This window comes from Zootoca vivipara, chromosome 8 (assembly GCF_963506605.1).
Source record: "Zootoca vivipara chromosome 8, rZooViv1.1, whole genome shotgun sequence".
NCBI classification, from domain to species: Eukaryota; Metazoa; Chordata; class Lepidosauria; order Squamata; family Lacertidae; genus Zootoca; species Zootoca vivipara.
This window is the reverse complement of record NC_083283.1, coordinates 87,757,350-87,781,934: the sequence shown is the minus strand read 5'-3', so window position 1 is coordinate 87,781,934 and position 24,585 is coordinate 87,757,350. Positions and strand designations below refer to the sequence as shown.

General features: G+C 43.4%; 1 protein-coding gene across 7 annotated transcripts in view; it reads right to left on the bottom strand.

The window, feature by feature from the left end:
* Window positions 1–24,585, bottom strand: part of ELF1 (E74 like ETS transcription factor 1) — a 65,861-nt gene that overhangs the window by 14,587 nt on the left and 26,689 nt on the right. For 4 of the 7 annotated variants that reach the window (XM_035101317.2, XM_035101316.2, XM_060278175.1 and 1 more), the window contains one exon: window positions 14,032–14,317. In XM_035101317.2, the coding sequence (XP_034957208.1) occupies window positions 14,032–14,103 (72 nt within the window). In that variant the 5' untranslated portion in view covers window positions 14,104–14,317. The other 3 variants (XM_035101321.2, XM_035101318.2, XM_035101322.2) reach the window with 3 other exon arrangements.

The window sequence follows — 24,585 nt, the reverse complement described above, 5'->3', positions numbered from 1 at the left end:
TCCGACATCTCTCCAGACTCCTGCTCCCCTGGCCCTCTCTCAGGCGCTGGGGCTCCAATACCTGAAAGAGCCCTCTCTCCTCCCCGCTCACTTCCTCATTCCTTTCTCCTGACTCGCTGCTCCTGCTGACGCTGCGTGAGGAGCTTGTCAGGATGACAGGGAGCGGCTCTCTGTAGGGCGTCCCCCTGACACACATGATACTGTTATAGCTGCAAGGATTTTTGCATGTTATGGCTTAATTGTTAAAGTTATTTTGTTTGTTTGTTAAAAACAAAACTGGCTACCAATTCAGACTTGCGGCAAATGTCAAAATCACAAAAGTTAGTTAATATGTGTGCAGTATACCCAATCTGAAGCACTTTCCAATTTTACTCTTGAGTCTTTTCCTCTTCTCTATTGGCACATCTGGATATTATGGCTCGAGTCCTTCCCACTCCTTCCTCTCAGCTTGCCTTCTCCACAAAGCAATTCCCTTTCTCAGAGATCATCTCCATGGAAGGTAGCAAGTGGGTTATTGGCATACTCCTTCATGATCTGAAGGGGTTAGGTCAAGAATGGAAAAGGACTCCTCCAAATCCATCTCCTCCTGTCTCTTCCTCCTCTGGAAGGTGGCAGGATCATTTTGTGCACTCTACCTTTCACAGCCACCTTGGTGTATTCTGAGGATGGCAAATGCTTCCCATGCTCCTCTGGCCCAGAATTGATGTCCAAGGTGAGAGCATGGAATAATAATAATAATAATAATAATAATAATAATAATAATAATAATAATAATAATATATTATTTATACCCTGCTCATCTGGCTGGGTTTCCCCAGCCACTCTGGGCGGCTTCCAACAGAAAAATAAAATACAGAAATCTATTAAACATTAAAAGCCTCCCTAAACGGGGCTGCCTTCAGATGTCTTCTAAAAGTCTAGTAGTTGTTGTTCTCTTTGACATCAGATGGGAGGGCATTCTACAGGGCGGGCGCCACTACCGAGAAGGCCCTCTGCCTGGTTCCCTGCAACTTGGCTTCTCGCAACGAGGGAACCGAAAGAAGGCCCTTGGTGCTGGACCTCAGTGTCCGGGCAGAATGATGGGGGTGGAGACACTCCTTCAGGTATACTGGACCAAGGCCATTAAGGGCTTTAAAGGCCAGCACCAACACTTTGAATTGTGCTCAGAAACAAACTGGGACCTATTGTAGATCTTTCAAGACCAGTGTTATGTGGTCTCGGCGGCCGCTCCCAGTCACCAGTCTAGCTGCCGCATTCTGGATTAGTTGTAGTTTGGTGTGATAATCCTGTCCCCCACAAACAGTACTTATCGGTAGTGGCATCTGCCCTGTGGAATGCCCTCCCATCAGATGTCAAAAAGAAAAACAACTACCAGACTTTTAGAGGACATCTGAAGGCAGCCATGTTTAGGGAAGCTTTTAATCTTTAAGAAATTAGTGTATTTTAATATTTCTGTTGGAAGCCGCCCAGAGTGGCTGGGGAAACCCAGCCAGATGGGCAGGCTATAAATAATAATAAATTAACAGTGCCCCCAGCTCCCAACCCCTGTAGATGGTCCAGAAGGATGTTATGGTTGATGGTGTTAAAAGCCGCTGAGAGATCCAGCAGGACTAGGAAACAGCTCTCACCTTTGTCCCTAGCCCACTGGAGATCATTGAGCAGTGCGACCAGGGCAGTTTCAGTCCCATGATGAGGCCTGAATCCCGACTGGAAGGGATCCAAATGGTCCGCTTCTTCCAGGCGTGCCTGGAGTTGTTCAGCAACCACTCGCTCAATCACCTTGCCCAAGAATGGAAGATTTGAGCAGCTCCAACAACACAGCATGGTTTGTGACAGTCCTACTTCTGTGCATCACATTCCTCCAGGAGTTAGTCTCTTTCAATAGGCGATCTTCCTCCTCTCTAGAGCCATCTCACCTCTGTACTGTCCCATCACAGTCCAACTCAGCTCTACTGAGAAACACTGCATCTTGTCCTGTCGCTCGAAGTGTGTCTAGGTGAGCTTCAAGTTGCTGGACCTTCTCTTAAAGCAAGGCAATCAACTTACACTTGCTACAAATTTACTTTCGCATGTTCTCCGGCAGAAAGATCAACATGGCACAGGTCATGGCAGTAGCTCCCTTGCCCTCTATGTCTCTTGGTCCTATGCACACTGTGAGAAAGGACTCCAGGCCTCCCCGTCAAACTGCCCTCGCAAATGCCCATCTGTGAGTTCTGATCACAAGTTCTTGGTTGTGAGCTCCCAGAAGCTGCAATGTGCCAAGTGCGCTGCTGGCTACTAACTCCTCCCTAAGGTTTACTCCAAGTATAACACAGCTAGATATCTGCCTATGTGTATGATTTAAATGCTTTTGGAATTCAATCATTTAGCACAGAGACCATTTCAACAGAGTTGTATAAAAAGAGGCAGTATAAAATTGTGATAGGAGTAATTTAACATCTTTCATAGAGAGCTGTGACCATCCATTAGCTAGTAAGTTCACATGTAGGCATTAGTTCCTCTTCTAGGAGTGTCCCACAGATGTCTCTATTCTTCCTTAGATTCTATTATATTAGCTCAGCTCAGTGCAACTGGACCATTCACCTTGTGGAGCCAAGAGGGGAGTGGGCGATACTCTTGCAGGTGTGCTGGGCTTGAGGTACTTGGGGCTGGTGACCAACGTTGGCCAAAAAATATGCAAACCATTTGTTGCATTTGTAATACTTAGCATATGAAGAGGCTTTTAGAATACAGTTCTGAATTTAGACTCTTCTTTATCTTAGGCAACTTCCTCTTCTGCTGTTGCAAACATTTCCTTTTTTAAAGGAGAAGTTACAAATGAGATATTTACTATATGAAGAAACTTTTAGAATACAACTATGTATTTGCACTTTCCATGCTTTTTCCAGTTTAGGCAATCCCTACTGTTGTAAAAATCTGTTCTTACAGAAGTCAGGAATTATCTGTTACTGACAGTGCAAGCCTATACATCTACTCAAATGTAAGCACCATTCAGTTCAATTAGTGTTACTCCCAAGTAAGTGTGCACAGGATTACAGTTTAAGAGCACCATCAATTTTCGGTTGTAGCGTGGGGAGGTTCAGGCAGGGAAAAGCCAAAATTTATAAGGCAAAATTCCTGGCAATGTTCCCCAGTGGGTTCTGGGGTGTTCACTGCATCCCACTATGCCACTTAAGCCCGTGTCTGCCGACTTGAAAGGCAAAGTGGGTACAACCTGGCATGATTTGTGACTGGTTCCTCATTCATTTGGAATATTGGCATTAATCATGAGGCGCTCACACTCCTGGTCCGGTCCAAAAGTGATTTTAAATAAAGTCCATTCAGCTTTGGTCGAGGGGGGAGGGCATAATAAAACCTTGTTAAATTCCTTATTGAGCATAAATCAAAAGCCTCCCCCTTCTTTTCCTCGGTGACAGATAGAATAACAAAGCCATGGCTACACAAAGACTGGAAAAAGGAAGATAATTAACTCTCCCAACACCATCAATTTTCCAGAGACTAAATATATTCAGCAATGACTGCAGACTATTTTTTTTTCATTTTAACTGACATTTAATAGGTGTGCTGCACTTATTAATTTTTATATGTAACCAATCATGTTGTACTAGACAGAATATGCATTGCTCCAATGCAGCCTTCTTCAACCTGCTGCCCTCCAGATGATGTGGCAGTACAACTCCCACCATCCATGCTGGAAGGTATCAGGTTGGGGAGAGCTGCTCAAATGGGATGCTTTCATTCACTGGGTTATAGGTGCCACTGATGAAAGGCTAATTTGGGACTGAAGTGTACCAAACCCTTGGTGGAATAAATTTATCTCTGCAGATTTGTATGAACGTTTTGTGCTATCCTTATCATCCCTTTTGCAGAGCGGGTGTCTATAATCAGTTTCAATATCAGACTGTCAGCAAAGGTAGGAAGAAATCAGGAGAGAACAACTCAGCACAAAGAAACCACAATAGCTGTAAAGCAAACGTCACCTTCTGTTATAATATATTTTAGTATTGTTCATTTGTAGTCAATGCAAAGCACTGTTAATACCAACCATGGTTTGAAATCACTCAATACAAAATGGTGGCAGCTGGTTTACAAGATTAGAACTGAGAAAGGAATTTCTCCAGAGTTAAATGGAGGGCGTGTACCAAAGCTGGCAAACTATGAGCTGCCAGGTATTGTTCAATTCAGGCATCACTTCAAAATATGACTAAGGAAGCCCAACTCAAGCTTGTGTGATGGCTGAATGGTCAAACCATGGCTTACAATCAGCTGGTAAGCCATTATCAGAAGCTAAAATCAGAACTTAGCTTTTCAAAGCTAACATTTGTGCTAGCTATGGTTTGACATGACATTTGAATTAACAAGCCACAGTTACAGCAATTGCATCTCTCTCAGGGGCTGCTTTACCATGGAGATAGATGGGAGGAAATTTATGAAACTGAGAGGGCAGAAAACAAATACCATGAGATGCATCAGTGAGTCGGGATTTGCTTGTTGTACATTTGGAAACTCAAACCATGGATTGGGTTATAAGCTACGGCTGGCCCAAACCCTGCTTTAATGTGTTGTCTGCGCTAAGCCAGTATCACATCTGCACTGGACCTATGGGCAGTGCCAACACAAACTCTCAAACACTGCATCCTAAAATCACAAATGTTTATATTCACAAACCATTGACGCATTAAGCTGTTAGCATGCAAGAGTAAAAACATACATACTAAGAAGATAAAGACACTCAGGGGGAAAAGACCCTCTGTATGGCAGGCAAGAGTGTTGGACAGAAAAGTCATGTCGGAAGAGGGACAAGAATCAAGCTGACTGGATGGGATGGGACACAAGTAGGCAAATGCCTGAGGTGCATGGCAGAGTGAACAAAGGTTAGAGCACAGGAGGGTTTAGGTCTGGAAGACCAGAGGATCTATGAGGAGCATGTATTTTACTATAAGAACTGAGCAGCAGATACCAAATGAACTATAAAGGTAAAGGGACTATATATGCATCTAATTTTAAGTACAGAGTAAGATCAGCTTTACTCACCAGCATCACCATGTGCTAGAAAACAAAAACCTCTGTCATAAAAAGCTACCGTATTTTTCGCTCCATAAGATGCACTTTTTTCCTCCTAAAAAGTAAGAGGAAATGTCTGTGCATCTTATGGAGCGAATGCGTGGTCCCTGGAGCCAAATTGCCCTGGGACGAAAGGCAGGTTGTGTTTTTTTTTTTAAAAGAGCTAAAGGCTAACAAGAGGGAAAGAGAGTGTTGAAAGGAACCCGCTGATTGCAAGAGATCGGGGAGGGAGATAAGGGACACTAGCTCCCTTCCCGACCCACCCAGGCCCCTTGCCCAGGCCTCAATTGTTGTCTGCAGAGGGAGGCTGTTTGTTTCCCCAGCGACATGTGACTGGCTGATTAGATTATCTGTCTGGAAACTGTAGAAATGGCTCCCTTTCCTTTCCCAGAGAAGCTGCAGAACTGTGAGTTGAACCCCATAAAAACAGGATTTTTCCCTTTGCAAGGAAACTCAACAACTTTAAGCTGATTCTAAAAAATGGAGCTTTCCCCCTTTGCAAAAAAGATGCACAACTGTGAGCTGACCCCTCCCCCAAAACGGGGCTTTTTCCCATTTGCAAAAAAAGCTGCACAACTTTGAGCTGATCCTTTAAAAATTGGAGCTTTCCCCCTTTGCAAAAGAAGCTTCCACAAATATTTAATATGGGGAGGGGGAAGCACCTAGGCCTCTAGGAGTTGGCTGCTATGCCTAGGACAATTCAAGAAAGCAAAATATTTTTTTCTTGTTTTCCTCCTCTAAAAACTAGGTGCATCCTATGGAGCGAAAAATAAGGTACTTTGCAAGTTGCAAATGTGGGCTCAGGAGCCTCCACAAGGGAAATATTTTGCTAAGAGGAGCACAGTAAGCAACCAGCCGCTTTAAGACTGGCAGGTATAAGGAGAATCTTGCAAAATATTTCCCTGAACATCTTTCAGTCATGTCACTGATTCCTCTTGCTCACAAACATGAAATGACAAGGAAACATCTAACTGGAACAATTAGGTGCATTTGTTCTTAGTTTTTTTTAGGTAAACATAATGGATGAAAGCCACAACAGTACAGTATCAATGCCATACTAAGGGTGAAAACAAGAAGGCAAAACTATTTAATTTCCATTATTTTTATATTGTTCGTCCTCACTGATTCCAAAATAGGAAATTGGCTGCACCAGGAGCTGAAAAGGTCAGTTTTAGCATTTGCCATGAACAGCAAACTGCACAAGGTTTAGCAGAGATGTAAATTTAAACAGATTAGAAGTCTGTCCAGCAGCCTACACTTCTTCAAAGCAGCCAGGATAAGTACCAGGATAAGGAACACAGTGGTAGCCTTTGTACCTCCTTGCCTCAATCATGTATTCTGCATAGCTCAGGGGGACTGAAACCAGTCTAACTAAGCAGGCTAAGAATGAGATCTCTAACACAAGCTCAGAAAAACGGCCTAAGATGGCGGAGTATCAACATCCTCCCTTCTGACCTCCGTACTTTACTGGTTTGTTTTTAAGTTTTTTTTACTGTTTTATACCGTGTTTGTATTTTATTTTCGTTTTATTCTTATCTACTTAATTTAGCTCAGTTTTAAGTTTTAAGTTTTAGTCATAGGTTTTAAGGAATTAAAGTACAGTAGGGAATTGTTTAAAGTCTTCCTGACCTTCACTTGGGGGAGCGTCTGGGCCTCAGCGGTATTTAAAGAAGAAACCTTTCAAGTTGTGACTGCTCTTATCGTTATCTTCCTGCATGTACTCCCTGCTCTACCATTCTACTATCCAAGCAAATGAACTGAAGTGAGACTTTTACCAACCTGATCTTTACCAAATAAATACCAGTAATGGTGACGACTCGGAGTGGCTGTAAAACCTCAGGCTTTCCTCAGAGTGATCTTGGGTTGCCACCTGTCAACCGTGCCAGGAATCGAGACCGGCACCACCAGCAGCGAAAGGACACACCTGGGAGACGCCCAAGGCACCCTGGTCGAGGGTGCACATCGATCTGGCCGGCCCTTTCCATGGACGGACCTTTATGGTGGTGGTCGATGCTTATTCCAAGTGGCTGGAGGTGGCCCTGATGACATCCACCATGACAGAGGCCATCATCTGGGTGCTGCGGGGCCTGTTCGCGATCCATGGGTGTCCTGATGTCCTCGTCTCCGACAATGGACCGCAATTTACTTCAGGTACATTTGAGTGGTACCTCATGGGGCTGGGCATCCGCCATGCGCTGACGGCACTGTTTCATCCCGCCAGCAATGGTCAGGCGGAGAGAATGGTGCGCTCAGCGAAAGAGGCACTGGCGTGCTTGAACCAAGGGGACTGGCACGAGCGGGTCGTGGAGTACCTGCTCGTGCAGCACATCACCCCTCATGCAGCGACAGGGCGGAGTCCGGCTGAAATGCTGATGGGCCGTCGCCTCAGGTCTCTGCTCGACCGGCTACGCCCAGACTTTGCTGTGGCCGAACCCCCGGGCTGTGCGAACACAACACGGTCTTTTATTCCGGGGAACCGGGTTTTTGCACGGAACTTTGTGGGGGACATTCCTTGGGTACCGGCCACGGTAGTGGGGGTCACTGGGCCTCGCTCGTACCAGGTGGCACTCGAGGATGGATGCTTGTGGCGCCGACACATAGATCAGCTGAGGCGCCGGGCAATACCACAGTGCCCCCAACTGCGGCCTCAGCTCCGGAGCAGACACCAACAGAAGGCGAGGCTCCATCAACACCCCCCCTCACAATCTACAGACTAGGAACTTAGCCAAGCTGCGTCAGAGGTTCAGCTGGACTCTCCAGAGGTTCGGACCTTTGCTGAACCTGACTGGCCGCAGAGTCCACTCGGGGAGGGTCCCACAACAGTAGCGGACCCAGGAGACTTGGGCTCACCGCCACCTTCGGCCACACCGTGGTTTCAGCAGGCATCGGGCAACCCCCTGGACTCGAATACTGGCCCTCGGCGATCCAACCGGGTCACCAAGCGGCCAGCCTATCTAAAGGACTACGTTCCCTAAAAGATTAAGATTGGTAACTGTAACCACTATGCGTTGTACCCCAAGGGGAACCACTACGAATATTATTGGAACCACCATGCTCTTAACTAATGCCCTCTCTTGGTGGGGAGGGGTGTTATGTATTGAAGTCACTGTATATAGTTTTCCCTCAGGTCCGAGGCAGTTGTTTTAGGAGGGAACTTTAGGATGGAATTTTGAATGATGTTTTGTTACATTGTTTGAGCCAGCCTCTATAAAAGCAGGCTGGCTCAGCACTTCAGTTCAGTTCTGTTCTGACTCAAATAAAGAGCTGTTTGGAGAATCGCTGTGTTGTCTGCTGCTCACCCACAACTTAACAGTAATGGCAGCCAGAGAGAGAGATTTTTTACATGTATCAGAGCATAGTTCTTTTGCTCTCTGCTGCTCTCTTCCAAAGTACTACCTCTTGTCCTTCCAGGGGGAGTCACACCAACAGCAACTAGGCAGAAGCAGCCATCCTCCTGTAGAGGGGAGTGTCCGCCTAGGTGTAAGTCCCTGCGTGAACTTGGGTCAGTCACTATTTCTCCGTCAAACCTACTTCAGAGGATTGTTGAGAGGATGAATTGGAGGGTAACAATGGCAGAATCAGTATGTTGCCCTGATCAACCTGGAGGAAGAACAGGATACAACCAAAGTAAATAATATTCTATTGCAAGTTGGTTTGACAATGGAGTTACTGTCCAAACTAGCAAGTATAATAATAATAATTTATCATTTATACCCCGCCCATCTGGCCCACCATTCCTCACAATACGTTCTGGCTTCATGACTCTCCGGGAGTGGTCCATTGTCATGAAGGGATAGAATAGGATTGTATCTGTGCTTTGAGAAGATATTATCTGATGAGGACAAGAGAACACTTTCAACAATCTCTGTGCCTGCAATAATTCCACCACAGAACTCATAATCTCTAAAATAACAATAAGCCTAAAAACGCAGTGCAAATCACCTCTTTTCAGAGAAAAAATATATAAAGAGAAGAAGTTGTGGAACGATCTGATCTCAGTGGTGGAGCAAATGCTTTGCTTGCAGAAGGCTTGCTATTGCCTGTTATTAGATAGAAGACACTGAGAAAGATCTCTGCCTGAAGCCCTAGAGAGTCACTACTAGTCGGAAGAGATAAAACTGGGGGAGATGGACCAATAGTCTGGCATGGTAAAAGGCTGCTTCCTTGATATTGCTATTGTTGGGAAAATAATGATAAACTAATAAAAAATTATTTGCTATAAGGCTGCTTCCTGTGCTTACAATCTTGTTCTCCTGCCAAAGGATGATGATGATGATGATGAACTATTCTATACCATTAGGTATTTTATAGCACTCGAATTTCTATGTGCTGTACAAAAAACAAAAAAACAAAACCCAATGGGTAGATTTAATATTTATTAGAACTTAATAAATGTTAAGGAGAAATGCCTCTGGGAATGGGAAAGTCTTTGCCAAGCGCCCAAAGTTCAACAGAGAGGTGGCTTGTATCAGCTCAGCTGGAAATTAGTTCCATGGACCTGGGCCCACAATACTGAATGTGTGGCTTCTGCTAGATATGAGCCATGCACCTGAGCCATGGGGTGCCACAAAAAAGAGATCTCAGAGATTGGAATCGGCTGTCCTTAAGGTATCCTGGACCCCCAGTTGTTAAGGGACCTGAAAATTCATGAACCCAATGTTCATGCATCAGGGTTACGTATGGCAAGTAGTCTGTCCTCACCAACCATCTAGCCACGTCATCCTGTCTCAACTGGAGCCTCCAGACCAGACCCAAAGGTACCCTGTTTCCCCGAAAACAAGACATACCCATAAAATATGCCGTAGCAGGATTTGTAAGCATTTGTGCAATATAAGCCATACTCTGAAAATAAGACATAGTGATCAGCGCAGTTATGGAGGGCACCAAGGAAGAGGCGAGGCTGGACGCGCAATAAAAAAATAAGACACCCCCTGAAAATAAGCCATGTTGTGTCTTCTTTAGGAAAAATAAATATAAGACAATGTCTCATTTTCGGGGAAACACGGTAGCCCCGCAGATAATGCATTGCAGTAATCAAGTCCTGAGGTCACGAATGCATGAATCACAGTGGAAGAATGGCAGTTGTTGGTGTTCTAACCACAGCTTGTGAAAGGCACTCCTAGAACTGAGGTTACATAGGGTTACCATTGACAAAGCTGGATCCAGGAGCACAAACTACGAGCCTGCTTTTCTAGAGGGAGTGCAAACCTGTCCAGAATAGGCAACTGGCCAATCTTCCAGACACAAGAATCACTTGCCTTCACTGCCTCAATCAAGCTCCGTTTATTGACCCTCATCCACTCCATCTATTTACACAGTGTTCAGGTCTTTGTACAAAAATGCTTCTAGCTTTAGGCTCTGATCTAAATAAGCTTCAATGTATAAATTAGACACAACAAAGAAGAATTTCACAGGAAAGTGAAATTCTGTAACTCTCCTCAATGCAAACTAATCTGTCCGTAGGACCATGCTACAAACTTGTCTCTACCCAAAACTGAGAACTGATGAAAATGGGTCTCAGCAAGTGAAGGGGTGAGACTATGGTCATGTGCATGTGCACCCCCTCAAACCTTCCACCTGCTTTCTTGCTGCCAGCAGCCCAGTGTGTGCCTGGTAGTGGTTGACACTGGAGGTCCTCATATAGCCTTGGGAATTTGAGGCATTGGCTTGAGTGGTTCCCCTTCTCTCTTTTGGGGCCTACTCAGATGGTAGTTGTATTAACCGGCTGAGCCCCTCCATGGGATTTGTCCTGCACAATCCCACAAGGTTCCATTTGTTTAATGTGTATATGATGCTGCAGTTGGTTTGAAGTGAGATGCCATCTATATCTGCAGATTTGCAATTGGTTTGGCATGGGGAGGCACATCCCCTGAAAGACAAGCATGGAGATTGGCGCTGCCAAGGAGTGTGGTGGAGTCTCCTTCTTTGGAGGTCTTTAAGCAGAGGCTTGACAGCCATCTGTCAGGAATGCTTTGATGGTGTTTCCTGCTTGGCAGGGGGTTGGACTGGATGGCCCTTGTGGTCTCTTCCAACTCTATGATTCTATGATTCTATGATTCTATTGAACTCTGCACTATCTGTGGAGGCACAAGGCGGGATTCATGGCTTAGGACACCTCTCACCAGCTTAAGTTTTTAAAATAAAAAAAATTCCTTCAGTAGCACCTTAAAGACCAACTAAGTTTTTATTTTGGTATGAGCTTTCGTGTGCATGCACACTTCTTCAGATACAGTGATAAACTTAAGTTTTTAAGTTTATCCAGAGAAAAGCAGACTGGACTGTTGTCATGTCTGGCATGGGCTGCCTTTGAAGACAGTACAACAATCAAAACGCAGCTGCCTGGAGGGTGGTTGGGACCAGGTGTGGGGGTCATTATACCAGTTGCAATGGTGAACTATTTGTTTGTGGATCCATTTAAAAGTCCTGCTATTGACCTTTAAAGGCCTAAACAGATTAGGACCAATTTCTCTGAACGGCTCTTGCCCCCTTCCCAGCCTTATGACTGGTCTCAGAGGCTCTACCATTAAGGCCTATTTGACTGACAGACAGCAGATGCAGGGCCTTCACAATGCTGGCCCCAGATCCCTCCCAAGGGTGTACACTTGGCTCCAACTTTATTAGCTTTTGAATGGGCCTTATGGATTTTCAATTTCAATCTGCTTTTAACTAATGTGTTACAGTTAGCCCAAGTACTTCATTGTTTAAACTAGGGTGGATAACCTGAAGTCACCATACACCAGGCATCCTCAAACTTCGGCCCTCCAGATGTTTTGGACTACAATTCCCATCTTCCCCTACCACTGGTCCTGTTAGCTAAGGATCATGGGAGTTGTAGGCCAAAACATCTGGAGGGCCGCAGTTTGGGGATGCCTGCCATACACAGTCTCCAAACTCCATCTTACCCTGAAATTTGTCATTTCTTAAAATAAGAATCAATTTTAAAAAATTGATTGCTTCTATGGCTTTCCCAATATGATGCCGTAAGGTTTTTTTGCCCCTCCCAAGGCGTCCCCAAATTTTACCCCTATTTTTTTTTAACTTACAGGGTTTTTAAAATAATGTTTTTGCTGACTGCTCCCATGGGTCCCTCACTATGGTACTATGATGCCAAAAGATTTTCTATAGCTCCCAAGCCCTACCGCCCTCAACTAGTCATTTTCTAAAAAAATACAAACCCTTGCTTTTGCTGATCTTTACTGTTCACTCCCTGATATGATTCTGTGAACCCCCTACCTGCAAAATAAGATAATAATCAAATGTCCCCTTCCTAACCCTCTTTCTCTGAGCAGGGTTTGCAGATGCAAGAGGGCTCCTCCCAGCCCAGCCCTGCCAAAGCTGAGGATACCACTCAGGCATGGACACTCTGATCCAGCCCAGCTCCCCAGGATTCTTCAAGCCCAGTTTGCAAGGGCTTCCAGAAAAAGCCCACCCAAATGCTGAGCTGCCTTGACTGCCCTCTAGCTCCTCTGTCTCATGCCTTTTGCTTGTGCACAGAAAGAGGGAGGGAGAAGCCACAACCAGAAGACAGGACACTCTTCTTGAGGGATACACAAGTGCCAAACATTTCAAGAGGCAAAGCGCCAATAAAAGCTGCTCACAGTCTGTGGCTCTTTGGCTCCAACCAACACTGTTAATGGTCAGGTATAGCGGGAGCTGCCGTCCGGGGAGCCACAGCTTAGCCACCCTTCATGTATTTTATCTATCTGCAATAATAATAGTTGACACCAACATAATCATTTTTGGCTGCTCAGAGGTGCCTCTGGGCCCAGAAGGCAGCAGAAGGGGGTCTAACGGGGTACGGCATGCTTATATGCACTCCGACACACACGGGAGGCCAGGAACAGAACCCCTGCGTGAAATGGTTGTCCCCTGGATACTGCTCAATTTTTAAAAAAATAAACCCCTCAAAGCAGTTACAAAAAGAACAAAATGATGACATTAGCAGCAAAAGTAATTAAAAACAACTATTTAAAACATTAAAAAATACTTAAAATCAACAATAAGCTAAAACCTAGATTAAAACACATGGTCAACATTCTACACGTGTGGATAGGCTTGCCTAAGGTGTTTTAGCAGGCACCAAAAAGAGCATTGTGAAGGCACCTGCCTAGTGTCAATAAGCAAGGAGTTCCAAAGTGTGTGCGCTGTCACACTAAAAGATTGATTCATTTGATAGGCTATCAGTAATAATTTATATTTTAGTTTGGAATTGATATTCTTTGAATATTATAGGGAAATATTAGATTTATTGGGAAATATTAGATTTATTGGTAAATATTAGATTTATTGGTAAATATTATATTAATAAGTAAGGAATATGAGTAATTAAACTGCTAAGGATGTTTTAAAGTGAAACTCAGAAGAAAGAGATCCAGGGAAGTCATTTAACATTGTTAAAGAAAGTTAGAAGAGAAATAAGAATCTTTTTGTTTTTGTTCTTTTTTCTTTTTTGCATTGTGTTTTTGTTTGATTATATGTTTGTATGTTTGAAAATGAATTATTATTATTATTATTATTAATAAAAAAAGATTGATTCACTTGATTGATTCACTTACTACCAGTAGCACCTTGAGCTTTGCCAGTGACAAACTGGATCCAGAGGTACTCTGAAACAATGAACCTGCTCTTTCAGGGAGAGTGCAATCCCATCCAGAGAAAAAAATTCACCAGTTTCTCAGATGTAGGAACCACTCACCCACAGTGCTTCCGTCTTGCTAGGATTCACGTTCAGTTTGCTTTTTCTCATCCATCTGGAGAATTATAGGTGTTGTAAAGTCTTAAGGAATGAAGCCTATCAACTAAATTGCTCATAAACACACATACACTAGAAAGCAATTCATAGATGTGCATTTCCCTTGTGATTAGAATCAACGGTTCAAAAGGGGAAAAAAGTAAAACAACGCTTTTAATATTTGCGTAGAATACCCCAGCGGTTATCCAACGTGGTTTATTTTATTTCTCCCTTACCTGTTGCTCATCCTCCATAACATTACTGGCAAATTCAAACATTAGGTCATTCTGCTGTACAGCTGCTGCCATAATAAAGCATTCCAAGATTTCAGTTCTGCATGTGAGGAAAATGCTCCTTCAATGTAAAGAAACAGAGTTTATCATCAGGAATGAGTTGTGTGGGCTAGACGATCTTGAAGTTACTCAGGTACCCAGATTCTTATACAATCTTCCCGGATTCTACTATTCAGAGACAGGTCAATTAGAAAATGCCTTCCAGAATACTCTTGCAATCCAAAGACCCCTGAAAAACAAAATCAAGATCACAGTCATAAAAAATGTAAAATAAAATCAAAGACGACGCTATAAAGCCCATCTCTTTATTTTTAAAACCTTACTAATATTACTTAAAACAGACATACAATGGAGTACGTGATCAGAAAACCCACCATCTAAGGTGACCGGAGGGATCGAACTCCACCAGTCCACATAACACATTTCTTCCTTTCAAGCCGATCCAACTTTGCAATATACAGTATATTTATTATTGGTTTAAGAAAATGTCTCTCTTTACCACACTCCTAAGACTCGTTGCTTGTTTTTGATCTAAAGACGCAGAAAAGTCTTCTTCCACCCCTAAGTGAGCAGATATTTGGGCATTTTTTTCAACCCTGTGTAAATGCAACGCGAGTGTATTCTTATCTCTAACACCGGCTTGTAAACAGCAGGAAGGAAACATTGACCACGTCATGGCAAATGAGACATGCAAAGAACTGTATACTACAAAACCTGATAAACAGAACTGCACTAGGAATATTGCAACATGTGGGAAGATGGACTTATAATTCTCTCATTCTAACAAACCATGTATAAAGTTGGACTAAATCAGTTTAGCAGGAAGTGATAAGCTATATCAAAATTCTAACCTGAGATAAAAATAGTCAAAGCAGCGCTATTAAAAGCAAAACATAAATGAGATCAAGATATGGTGTGTGATGTTCTCTGCTTTAATTTTGGCAATCCTCTTGATATTTGTACTCAAAGAGCTATTGTACCAAACCCATATTGGGAGAGGCAGCTTTCAGAAGGTCACAAATGCAGCTGATCAAACTTTATTTTTATTTCCTATAGATGTGCTGCATAGAACTCGTTAGGTCAGAAATTCCCTAATGATCCCCGCCAACATTGCAGTGCCCCTCCTCCTCTCCTTACAATGAATCCTCATATTCAGTGTGCACTAGAAACTAAAGTTCTTCTGATTAGTTCTAAGAAGTGACACAGTTCTTGGTGCCTGGGCTCTCATCTTTGCATACTTAAAATAATAAATTGTAGAGTCGGAAGTGACACTAGGGGCCATCTAGTCTGTTATTGTTGTTGTTTAGTCGTGTCCGACTCTTCGTGACACCATGGACCAGAGCATGCCAGGCACTCCTGTCTTCCACTGCCTCCCGCAGTTTGGTCAAACTCATGTTCGTAGCTTCGAGAACACTGTCCAACCATCTTGTCCTCTGTCGTCCCCTTCTCCTTGTGCCCTCAATCTTTCCCAACATCAGGGTCTTTTCCAAGGATTCTTCTCTTCTCATGAGGTGGCCAAAGTATTGGAGCCTCAGCTTCAGGATCTGTCCTTCCAGTGAGCACTCAGGGCTGATTTCCTTCAGAATGGATAGATTTTATCTTCTTGCAGTCCATGGGACTCTCAAGAGTCTCCTCCAGCACCATAATTCAAAAGCATCAATTCTTCAGCGATCAGCCTTCTTCATGGTCCAGCTCTCACTTCCATACATCACTACTGGGAAAACCATAGCTTTAACTATACGGACCTTTGTCGGCAAGGTGATGTCTCTGCTTTTTAAGATGCTGTCTAGGTTTGTCATTGCTTTTCTCCCAAGAAGCAGGCGTCTTTTAATTTCGTGGTTGCTGTCACCATCTGCAGTGATTAAGGAGCCCAAGAAAGTAAAATCTCTCACTGCCTCCATTTCTTCCCCTTCTATTTGCCAGGAGGTGATGGGACCAGTGGCCATGATCTTGGTGTTTTTTTTATGTTGAGCTTCAGACCATATTTTGTGCACTCCTCTTTCACCCTCATTAAAAGGTTCTTTAATTCCTCCTCACTTTCTGCCATCAAGGTTGTGTCATCTGCATATCTGAGGTTGTTGATATTTCTTCCGACAATCTTAATTCCAGTTTGGGATTCATCCAGTCCAGCCTTTCACATGATGAATTCTGCATATAAGTTAAATAAGCAGGGAGACAATATACAGCCTTGTCGTGCTCCTTTCCCAATTTTGAACCAATCAGTTGTTCCATATCCAGTTCTAACTGTAGCTTCTTGTCCCACATAGAGATTTCTCAGGAGACAGATGAGGTGATCAGGCACTCCCATTTCTTTAAGAACTTGCCATAGTTTGCTGTGGTTGACACAGTCAAAGGCTTTTGCATAGTCAATGAAGCAGATGTCTTTCTGGAACTCTCTAGCTTTCTCCATAAATCCAGCGCATGTTTGCAATTTGGTCTCTGGTTCCTCTGCCCCTACGAAATCCAGTTTGCACTTCTGGGAGTTCTCAGTCCACATACTGCCTAAGCCTGCCTTGTAGAATTTTGAGCATAACCTTGCTAACCCCCTGCAATTCAGGAATCTCAACTAAACAATCCCTGATAGATGACATCCAGCTTCTGCTTTAAAACCTCCAATTAAGGAGGAATTATGTTCCACTTTCAAACAGTTCTTACTGTCAGAAGTTCTTCCTGAAATCTTTAGCTGAAATCTCCTTTCTTGTAAGTTGAAGCCATTTGCTCAGGTCCTAGCAACAGGAAAAGCAGGCTTGCTCTCTCCTCCACATGACAGCCCTTCATATATTTGAAGATGTCTATCATGCCTCCTCCCAGCCTCCTCTTTTCCAGACTAAACATACCCAGCTTCTTCAAGCACTCCTCATGAGGCTTGGTTTCCAGACCCTTGATCATCTTGGTTGCCCTCCTCTGCTCACCTTCCAGCTTGTCAACATCCTTCTTAAATTGTGGTGCCCAAAATTGGACACAGTATTCCAAGTGTGGTCGGACTAAGGCAGAATAGAGTGGTACTATTATTTCCCTTGATCTGGACACTAGACTTCTGTTGATGCAGCCAAGAATAACATTAGCTTTTTTGCTGCTGCATCACACTGTTGACTCATGTTAAGCTTGTGACTCATGTTAAGCTTGTGGTCCACCAAGACCCCTAGATCCCTTTCACATGTACTGCTAGTAAACCAGGTGTCCCCCATCCTATATTTGTGCGTCTGGTTCTTCCTGCCCATGTGCAGAACCTTATCTTTGTCCCTACTGAAATTCATTTTGTTAGTCTGGACTCTGTTCTCCAAACTGTCACGGTCATTTTGAATTCTGATTCTGCCTTATGAGGCATTAGCTACCCCTCCCAAATTGGTGTCACCTGCAAGGGTGATGAGCATTCCCTCAATACCTTCATTCAAGTACTTTATACATATGTTGAACATCAACTGGCCCAGAACAGAACCGTGTGGCACCCCACTTGCCACTTTTTTCCAGGATGATGAGGAACCGTTAGTGAGCACTCCTTGGGTTTGATCAGTCAACCATCTACAAACCCATTTCACAGTTACCTCATCCAGCCCACATTTTACCAGCTTCTCTGCAAGACTATCATGGGGGATGCATTTGTCAGAAGCCTTACTGAAATTGAGATACACTATGTCCACAGCATTCCCAAGCTATCAAAAAAAGAAAAGAAAAGAAAGGAGATTCGTCTGGCATTACTTGTTTTTGAGAAACCCATGCTCAGTTTTAGTAATCATAACTTCCTATTTTTAATGCCCGTAGACTAACTTTTTAATTATCTGTTCTAGGGCTGTTCCTAGGATGGACCTCTAACTCACTGGTCAGTAGTTACTTGGGTCTTCTCCCCCCCCTTTGAAGATGGGAACATTTGCCCACCTGCCGTCTTCAGGGACCTCACCTCTTCTCCAATAATTCTCAAAGATAATAGACAAAGGCTCTGAAATTATATCCACAAGCTCCTTCCTTGGTGCAGCTCACCAGGCCCTGGAGATCTGAATTCATTTAAAGTAGCTAGGGGTTCCCTTACCCCTTATTTTCCTATCTTAGGCTATAGTTCTCTCCTTGTATCATTTATTCTGTTATCACCAGTAGAAACCAAGCAGCTTCTCAACCATAATAAAGGACAAAAGTGGTAAGGACCTAACAGAAGCAGAAGACATCAAGAAGAGGTGGCAAGAATACACAGAGGAATTATACCAGAAAGATATGGAGGTCTCGTACACCCCAGGTACTGTGGTTGCTGACCTTGAGCCAGACATCTTGGAGAGTGAAGTCAAATGGGCCTTAGAAGAGGACTTCCAGCCGATCGTGGAGCAATGGCGGGCACCGTTTTCCTCGGCTGAGGAGAACGGGTGCCTTCGAGGAAGGGGGGGCTGCTTCAGCGCAGCGGCCCCCCAGAAGAAACCCTAAATTGAGCTTTTTGGGGATGTGGATCTGGCAGACGCCAGAAGTGAGCTCCCCCCTCCCTCGGTTTGCCTATTTTTGGGCAACAAGAGAGCAGGGGGTCGGAGCAAATCGCGGCGCATCGGAACAAAGCTACCTCGGAGGCACGAAGCTGCGACCCTGCCAGGCGACAGCGATCGGTACTTCCCCCCCCCCAAAAAAAATTGGAACTCTAAAGACCGTGCATACTGAAATAATTGGACTAATTAGTAAAAATTTGGTCACAGGAGGAGATTGAAAAAGGAAGTCGGTCTCCCCCCATTGAGAGAACAGAGACGCAGTTAACTTGCCTATAGCCAGAATAAGTGAAAGGAACTTATCAATTACCAAAGAGTGGACTTAAAACCCTCCCCCTGAGACAGGGTAAGGGGAGAAGGGTTAAATTTATTTAAATCCCTGCAAGAACTTTCAATTTGGATGGGGGGGGAACCCCTGGAAACTGGCTTCGGGTCACCAGAAGGATTAGCAAGCTGCCATTGTGACATCACAATAAGAAGGAATTTGTTTACCTCTTTGAGGCTGAGATTTGTTAACTTTGAAGAGAGCGCAAAATATAAGGCTGTGGACAAGGAGTTTGATATGCTCTTTTCATTAATGGGCACATGATTTTTTTAAAGACATGAAGAATTGAAAATGAGATTAATAACCAGATCGGACATAAAATTGGTTTGGAAATACGAATTGCACCGCCTCCTGCTGGGTTATCTGCTCTTTTCCCATGAAATCTGAGATGACCAGGATGTCTGTAGTCATAACATCATCTGAGGCATTTGAGTCCCTCAACTTTCAGAAACTACTTTAGGAACAGCTTTTGGACCTTGAAAATGATTTGATGCAAAACAATATACTGATACGTGAAATGAGTGAAAGAACTCAGAACTACAAGGGAAATGAAAAAGGACTAACTCCAACAGAGAATGAAGAGAAGCAAAATGAACAATTATCAGACATGGACAATGCAACAGAATTTTAACAAGAAGAGGAAAATGCATGGACTATTGTTCCCCCAGTGAGAGGGGGGAACAGGACACCTGTTTGATTCAAGGAGACCTCACAGAAGAACCAGTGTGGAATAATGTCCTCCTGGTGAGAGAGGGAGGGCAGGATCCACACTGGGGCCAGAATTTAGAGGGAAAGAAAATTGAGACAGAGCTGGAAAGTGGAAATATAACTGGATGGTTTTGTGCTACAATTTTTAAAGAATTGGGGAGACAGCAGGGGAGGATTAAGGAAGCATGGTGGTTAGGATGGGATGGAGGTTAGGATGGGATGACATGAGTCTGACCAAACTGCGGGAGGCAGTGGAAGACAGGAGTGCCTGGCGTGCTTTGGTCCATGGGGTCACGAAGAGTCGGACATGACTAAACGACTAAACAACAACAACAAATATATTAATATTGTTATATTAATATGGTCTTCCTCCCTCCCAGTTGCTGTCAAGTGTGACCAACATGAATAATCACATCCCTAGTAGGGCAGGCAGCTGGTACAATTCAGCCAGACCAGAAATTCCAGTTTTTTCACATTGCTGTCTCTCTTCCTTCAGGACTGTGCCTGCACTATCGTTGTGTCAGATTACAGAGAGCCAGGACTTTTAGCCCTTGCAAAACAACTAAACATGTCACATACCAAGATCTGCCTATACCTGTTGCTTCATATTTAACCCCTTTATGCACAAAATGCCATAAAAACACTTTTAAAATAAGACTTACAAACACAGTTATATGCCTAGATGTTAATATAACTTAACATTTTTTTTTAATCACCGTGGCACTTTAAAGTATTTCAGGTAGCAAAATTTATTTATGCCATGTCAGAACGAACTTGCTCAGAAATCAGATACAAAGGTTAAAAACAAACAGAAATTATCTTTTATAAAGGTTCTTGACTTGCTTTTCTATTATTGCAGGAAATATTTTAAATACACCCATTCACTTATTCCAGTCTGTTTCTGAAATTTTTCTGTAATAAAACAGCTACTTTGAGATCTTGTATAGAATGTACAGAATGTATAGATTGTACAGACTGGAAAGAGAAGTTGCTGAATTGCAACTCATTACCAAGCTTAAAACCATGGAGAGACCTGGTCTGAATAAGGACACTGGATTCTTATCTCATTATACATGATCAAGCTTTCTTTAGCACCTCAGTCCTTGCTTTTTCCTGCAAGACCAATTGCAGTCGTTAATAGTCTTTAACAGTCATCAACAGGTTTACCACTCCTATCAGCCAATCACCCATTCCCACCCCCCTTCTGAGTAATACCCCTCTCTACCCTCTCACTATATATAAGGGTCTGGTGACTTCTGTTTCAGTGTGTCTGAAGAAGTGTGCATACACACTAAAGCTCATAGTTGGTCTCTAAGGTGCTACTGGAAGGATTTCTTTATTTTGTTTTGACTGCGTCAGACCAACACAGCTACCTACCTGTAACCATTCACTTATGATACTGACAGAAGTTCACATTTTCATATAAACACTGTAAGCGGTAGTTTTAATAATTGCTCCCTGCCGTCAGGTCATGGCCTTTCTGTTTGTTTCCTGCAATAAATAGCTGTTCAAAGTAGCCAACAGACGCATAACCCAATCCACACTTCACTGCAAAGTTAAATTTGAAGCATATGACAATCTAAGCAATGGAAGACACAAGGGACCAGTTCTTGCTCTCAAGGATGAGCACTGTATCCTTAACGTGGATATGTCTCTTTCCATCTCATCGCTTCTGCCTCTTCTTACTTGCCATTCGTCAGCCATTGCTCCCCTGAGAAAACCCCCTTTACTGTTGCTATTTTGAGAGCTCTCTCTTTCTGTCACTTCTCACAGCTCTCCCCTCAACTCTATCCAATACAATTGCTGGTAACACTTAAGAAACGCTATATATATTCTACACAAAGCTTTGAAACTTGTATGAGCTTTCTGCTGATAACTGATAACTACACACGTCAAAAGGAATAAAAGCACAAACATGCTCTGTACGGTATGAATTATGTTAGCACCTTTTCCTTTACATGCATTATCCACTGGACAGGTTTGTCCTGGACCGAAAGGTTTTTTTCAAATGCTAAGTGAAAACTGAACTGAAAAGGCAGGCTTAGCTGATGAAAAGAGAAAGCACCACACAGCCTGCCCAGAAGAGAAGCACAGGTGACTTTCTAGCTCCATGCAAGTGGAGAGGACAGTCACGAAAGACCAGTGACTTTGGTCTTGGAGACCAGCCACACGGTGCATTTTCAGAAACGGCATCTTCCTTTTAAGAAACCTTTCCTGTGCAAAATGCTCACAACCCTATGGAATCAACAAACCCTATCCCTCCCCTGCTCTTAGAAAGGCACATCCAAAATATTACGCTAGCATAAATCCTTCATTTCAGGGCTCTTTATGGAACAGTAGGATAGAGACAACACAGTTGTGGGAAAGGTAAAGGGACCCCTGACCATTAGGTCCAGTCGCGGACGACTCTGGGGTTGCGGCGCTCATCTTGCTTTACTGGCCAAGGGAGCCGGCATACAGCTTCCAGGTCATGTGGCAGCATGACAAAGCTGCTTCTGGCGAACCAGAGCAGCGCACTGAAACGCCGTTTACCTTCCTGCCGGAACGGTACCTGTTTATCTACTTGCACTTTGACGTGCTTTCGAATTGCTAGGTTGGCAGGAGCAGGGACCGAGCAATGGGAGCTCACCCCATCACGGGGATTCGAACTGCCAACCTTTCGATCGGCAAGCCCTAGGCTCTGTGGTTTAACCCACAGCGCCACCCACATTCCACTGTTGTAGTACTCAAGAGTTAAAAACAGCAAAAACTACAGCAAAAATGAAAAGCGGACAATAGAATTGCTAATGCTACAAGCCTAATTTCTTTTAAACTGCAATTTGTTTTAAACTGTTTTCTGTGCTGTATTTTATTTGGCTGCAACCTGTGCTGGGACTTTTTGGTGAAAGGAAGGTACTAGTAGCAGCAGCATACCCTCCAACATTTCTCTGATGAAAATAGGGACATCCCATTCCATAAGGATCTTTTTACTATTTATACCCCACACATATTAGTGGGTTGCCCCAGCACTCTAAGCAGCTTCCAACAGTATATAGAAACATAATAAAACATAAAAAAATAAAAAAAATCCTACACAGGATTGCCTTCAGATGGCTTGGAGGCTGGATAACTCCATACCCTGCAACATTTCTCCAATGAAAATAGGGACATCCTAAGGAAAAGCGGGACATTCTGGGATCAAATCAGAAACCAGGAAGGTTTCTCCAAATCAGGGATGTCCCTGGAAAATAGGGACCCTTGGAGGGTCTGTAGTAGCAGCAGCAGTAGTCCTAGTGCTGGGAGTTTTTAAGCTCTGCTGAAACCAACAGGATCTAAAAGCCGATGAAGCCAAGCATGTGATCATAGAAAAAATGTTTTGGGAACACAATTCAAGGCTGGAAATGTGGGCAAAGTGCTAGTTTGATCATGAACTTCAGCGTCTGCCAGGGAACGGTTGCTGAGGAAAGCCCTGCCCCATCCTCAGTGCTGTGTTTAGTTTCCAGCAAAGAAGCAGGAAAGTGAAGAAAATACACCTATTCCAGGTGCACTGCAGAAGCAGTGAATGAAAAATGAGAAGCAAACAAAATACAATGAAACACTTTCCCACCTCTGGGGTACCTTGCAGCCCCACAGAATCCTTACAAGGAACAGAACAGATAAACTATATCAAGCAAACAACAGCTAGAGATCAGCATGAACCAGCTGTGCCCACTCAGAACAAAGTCCTGTCTCTCAATAATATAGACATACCTCGGAAGACAAATGGAATCATTCCAGAAGTTTGTTTGACTTCCAAAAAGTTTGGAAACCAAGGCATAGCTTCCGAATCGTTCCCAATTGTGCAGGCGTGCCAGAAACAATAGCGGAAGCGCCAGATGTTCAGCTTCCCAAAAAAGTTCGGAAACCAGAACACTCACTTCCAGTTTTCGATCGTTTGGGAGCCAGAATGTTCAACTCCCAAGGTGTTCGGGAGCCGAGGTACGACTGTATACAGGTTCTGCCATGATTTTCATAGGTAACCTTGTTTGGGCACTAAGCAAATAACCACTTTAAATTCCCTTTATTCTCTTAGATTGACAAAGTTAGTGATACTGTACTCTAACTCACTATGGGAATAAAATGAATTCCACCATCTAAATTGGGAGTTCTAAAGCAAGATGAACTCAAAACAGGAGATTAGAGTCCTGAAAAACTGGGCAATGGTCTTTTGAAACATCAAGCTTCCTTTAGGACTTCCAACAAGGGTAGTATCCAGCAACAAAGGTTCTGTCCTGCTCAAGACACTGTGTTTCACAGTTTAAATTCACATTTCAAATTGATGCTTGAAATAGCATAAAGGCTACTTACAAATGCAGATTGTATAAATTACTACAAATAATACATCACAAAACAGTTGAGATTTAAAACATTCTTTTTTTAAAAAAAAAATCATTAACTAGCAAGCAGTTACAAAGAGCTTTCCAATTAGGCAGTTATCTACAGGAAGTGAGGAAAATGTTGCAACTCTAAATTTCAGAACTGGCTAGCTTCTACCTGATCAAGAAATCTTTCCAGCTCAAAACCTGCACATTCTTTCACCAAATGAAATTGGTTGAAAGGGAAAAAATATCCTGCTTTGTGGAGGATTGCCATGTGTGAGAGCCTTTAAAACCTCAAAGTAAGCAGATCGTCCTTCTTCACATGACTGTTCGCAGCAAGCAAGATTTTAGTTTTGCCCCCAGCAGATAGGAGCCGTCATGGTGACCAAGGCATCACCACTGCTTTTGATGGCGGACAGAATTTATGGGCTGCCAACTAGCAACCGTTTTTCTTATTCTTTGGGACGAATATGAAAATATTTGTACTTAAGCTAATGGATGTGATCCATTATAGAACATCAATGATAATCACATTTATACTAGTTTGTCACAGGCATGCAATTTACTCCATCATGTAATTTCATGTTAACCCCAATTGGAAGATAGATTTCATGGAATTCTACAGTGTTCTAATACAAATAAATTGATCGTAAGTTTTCTGACTAAT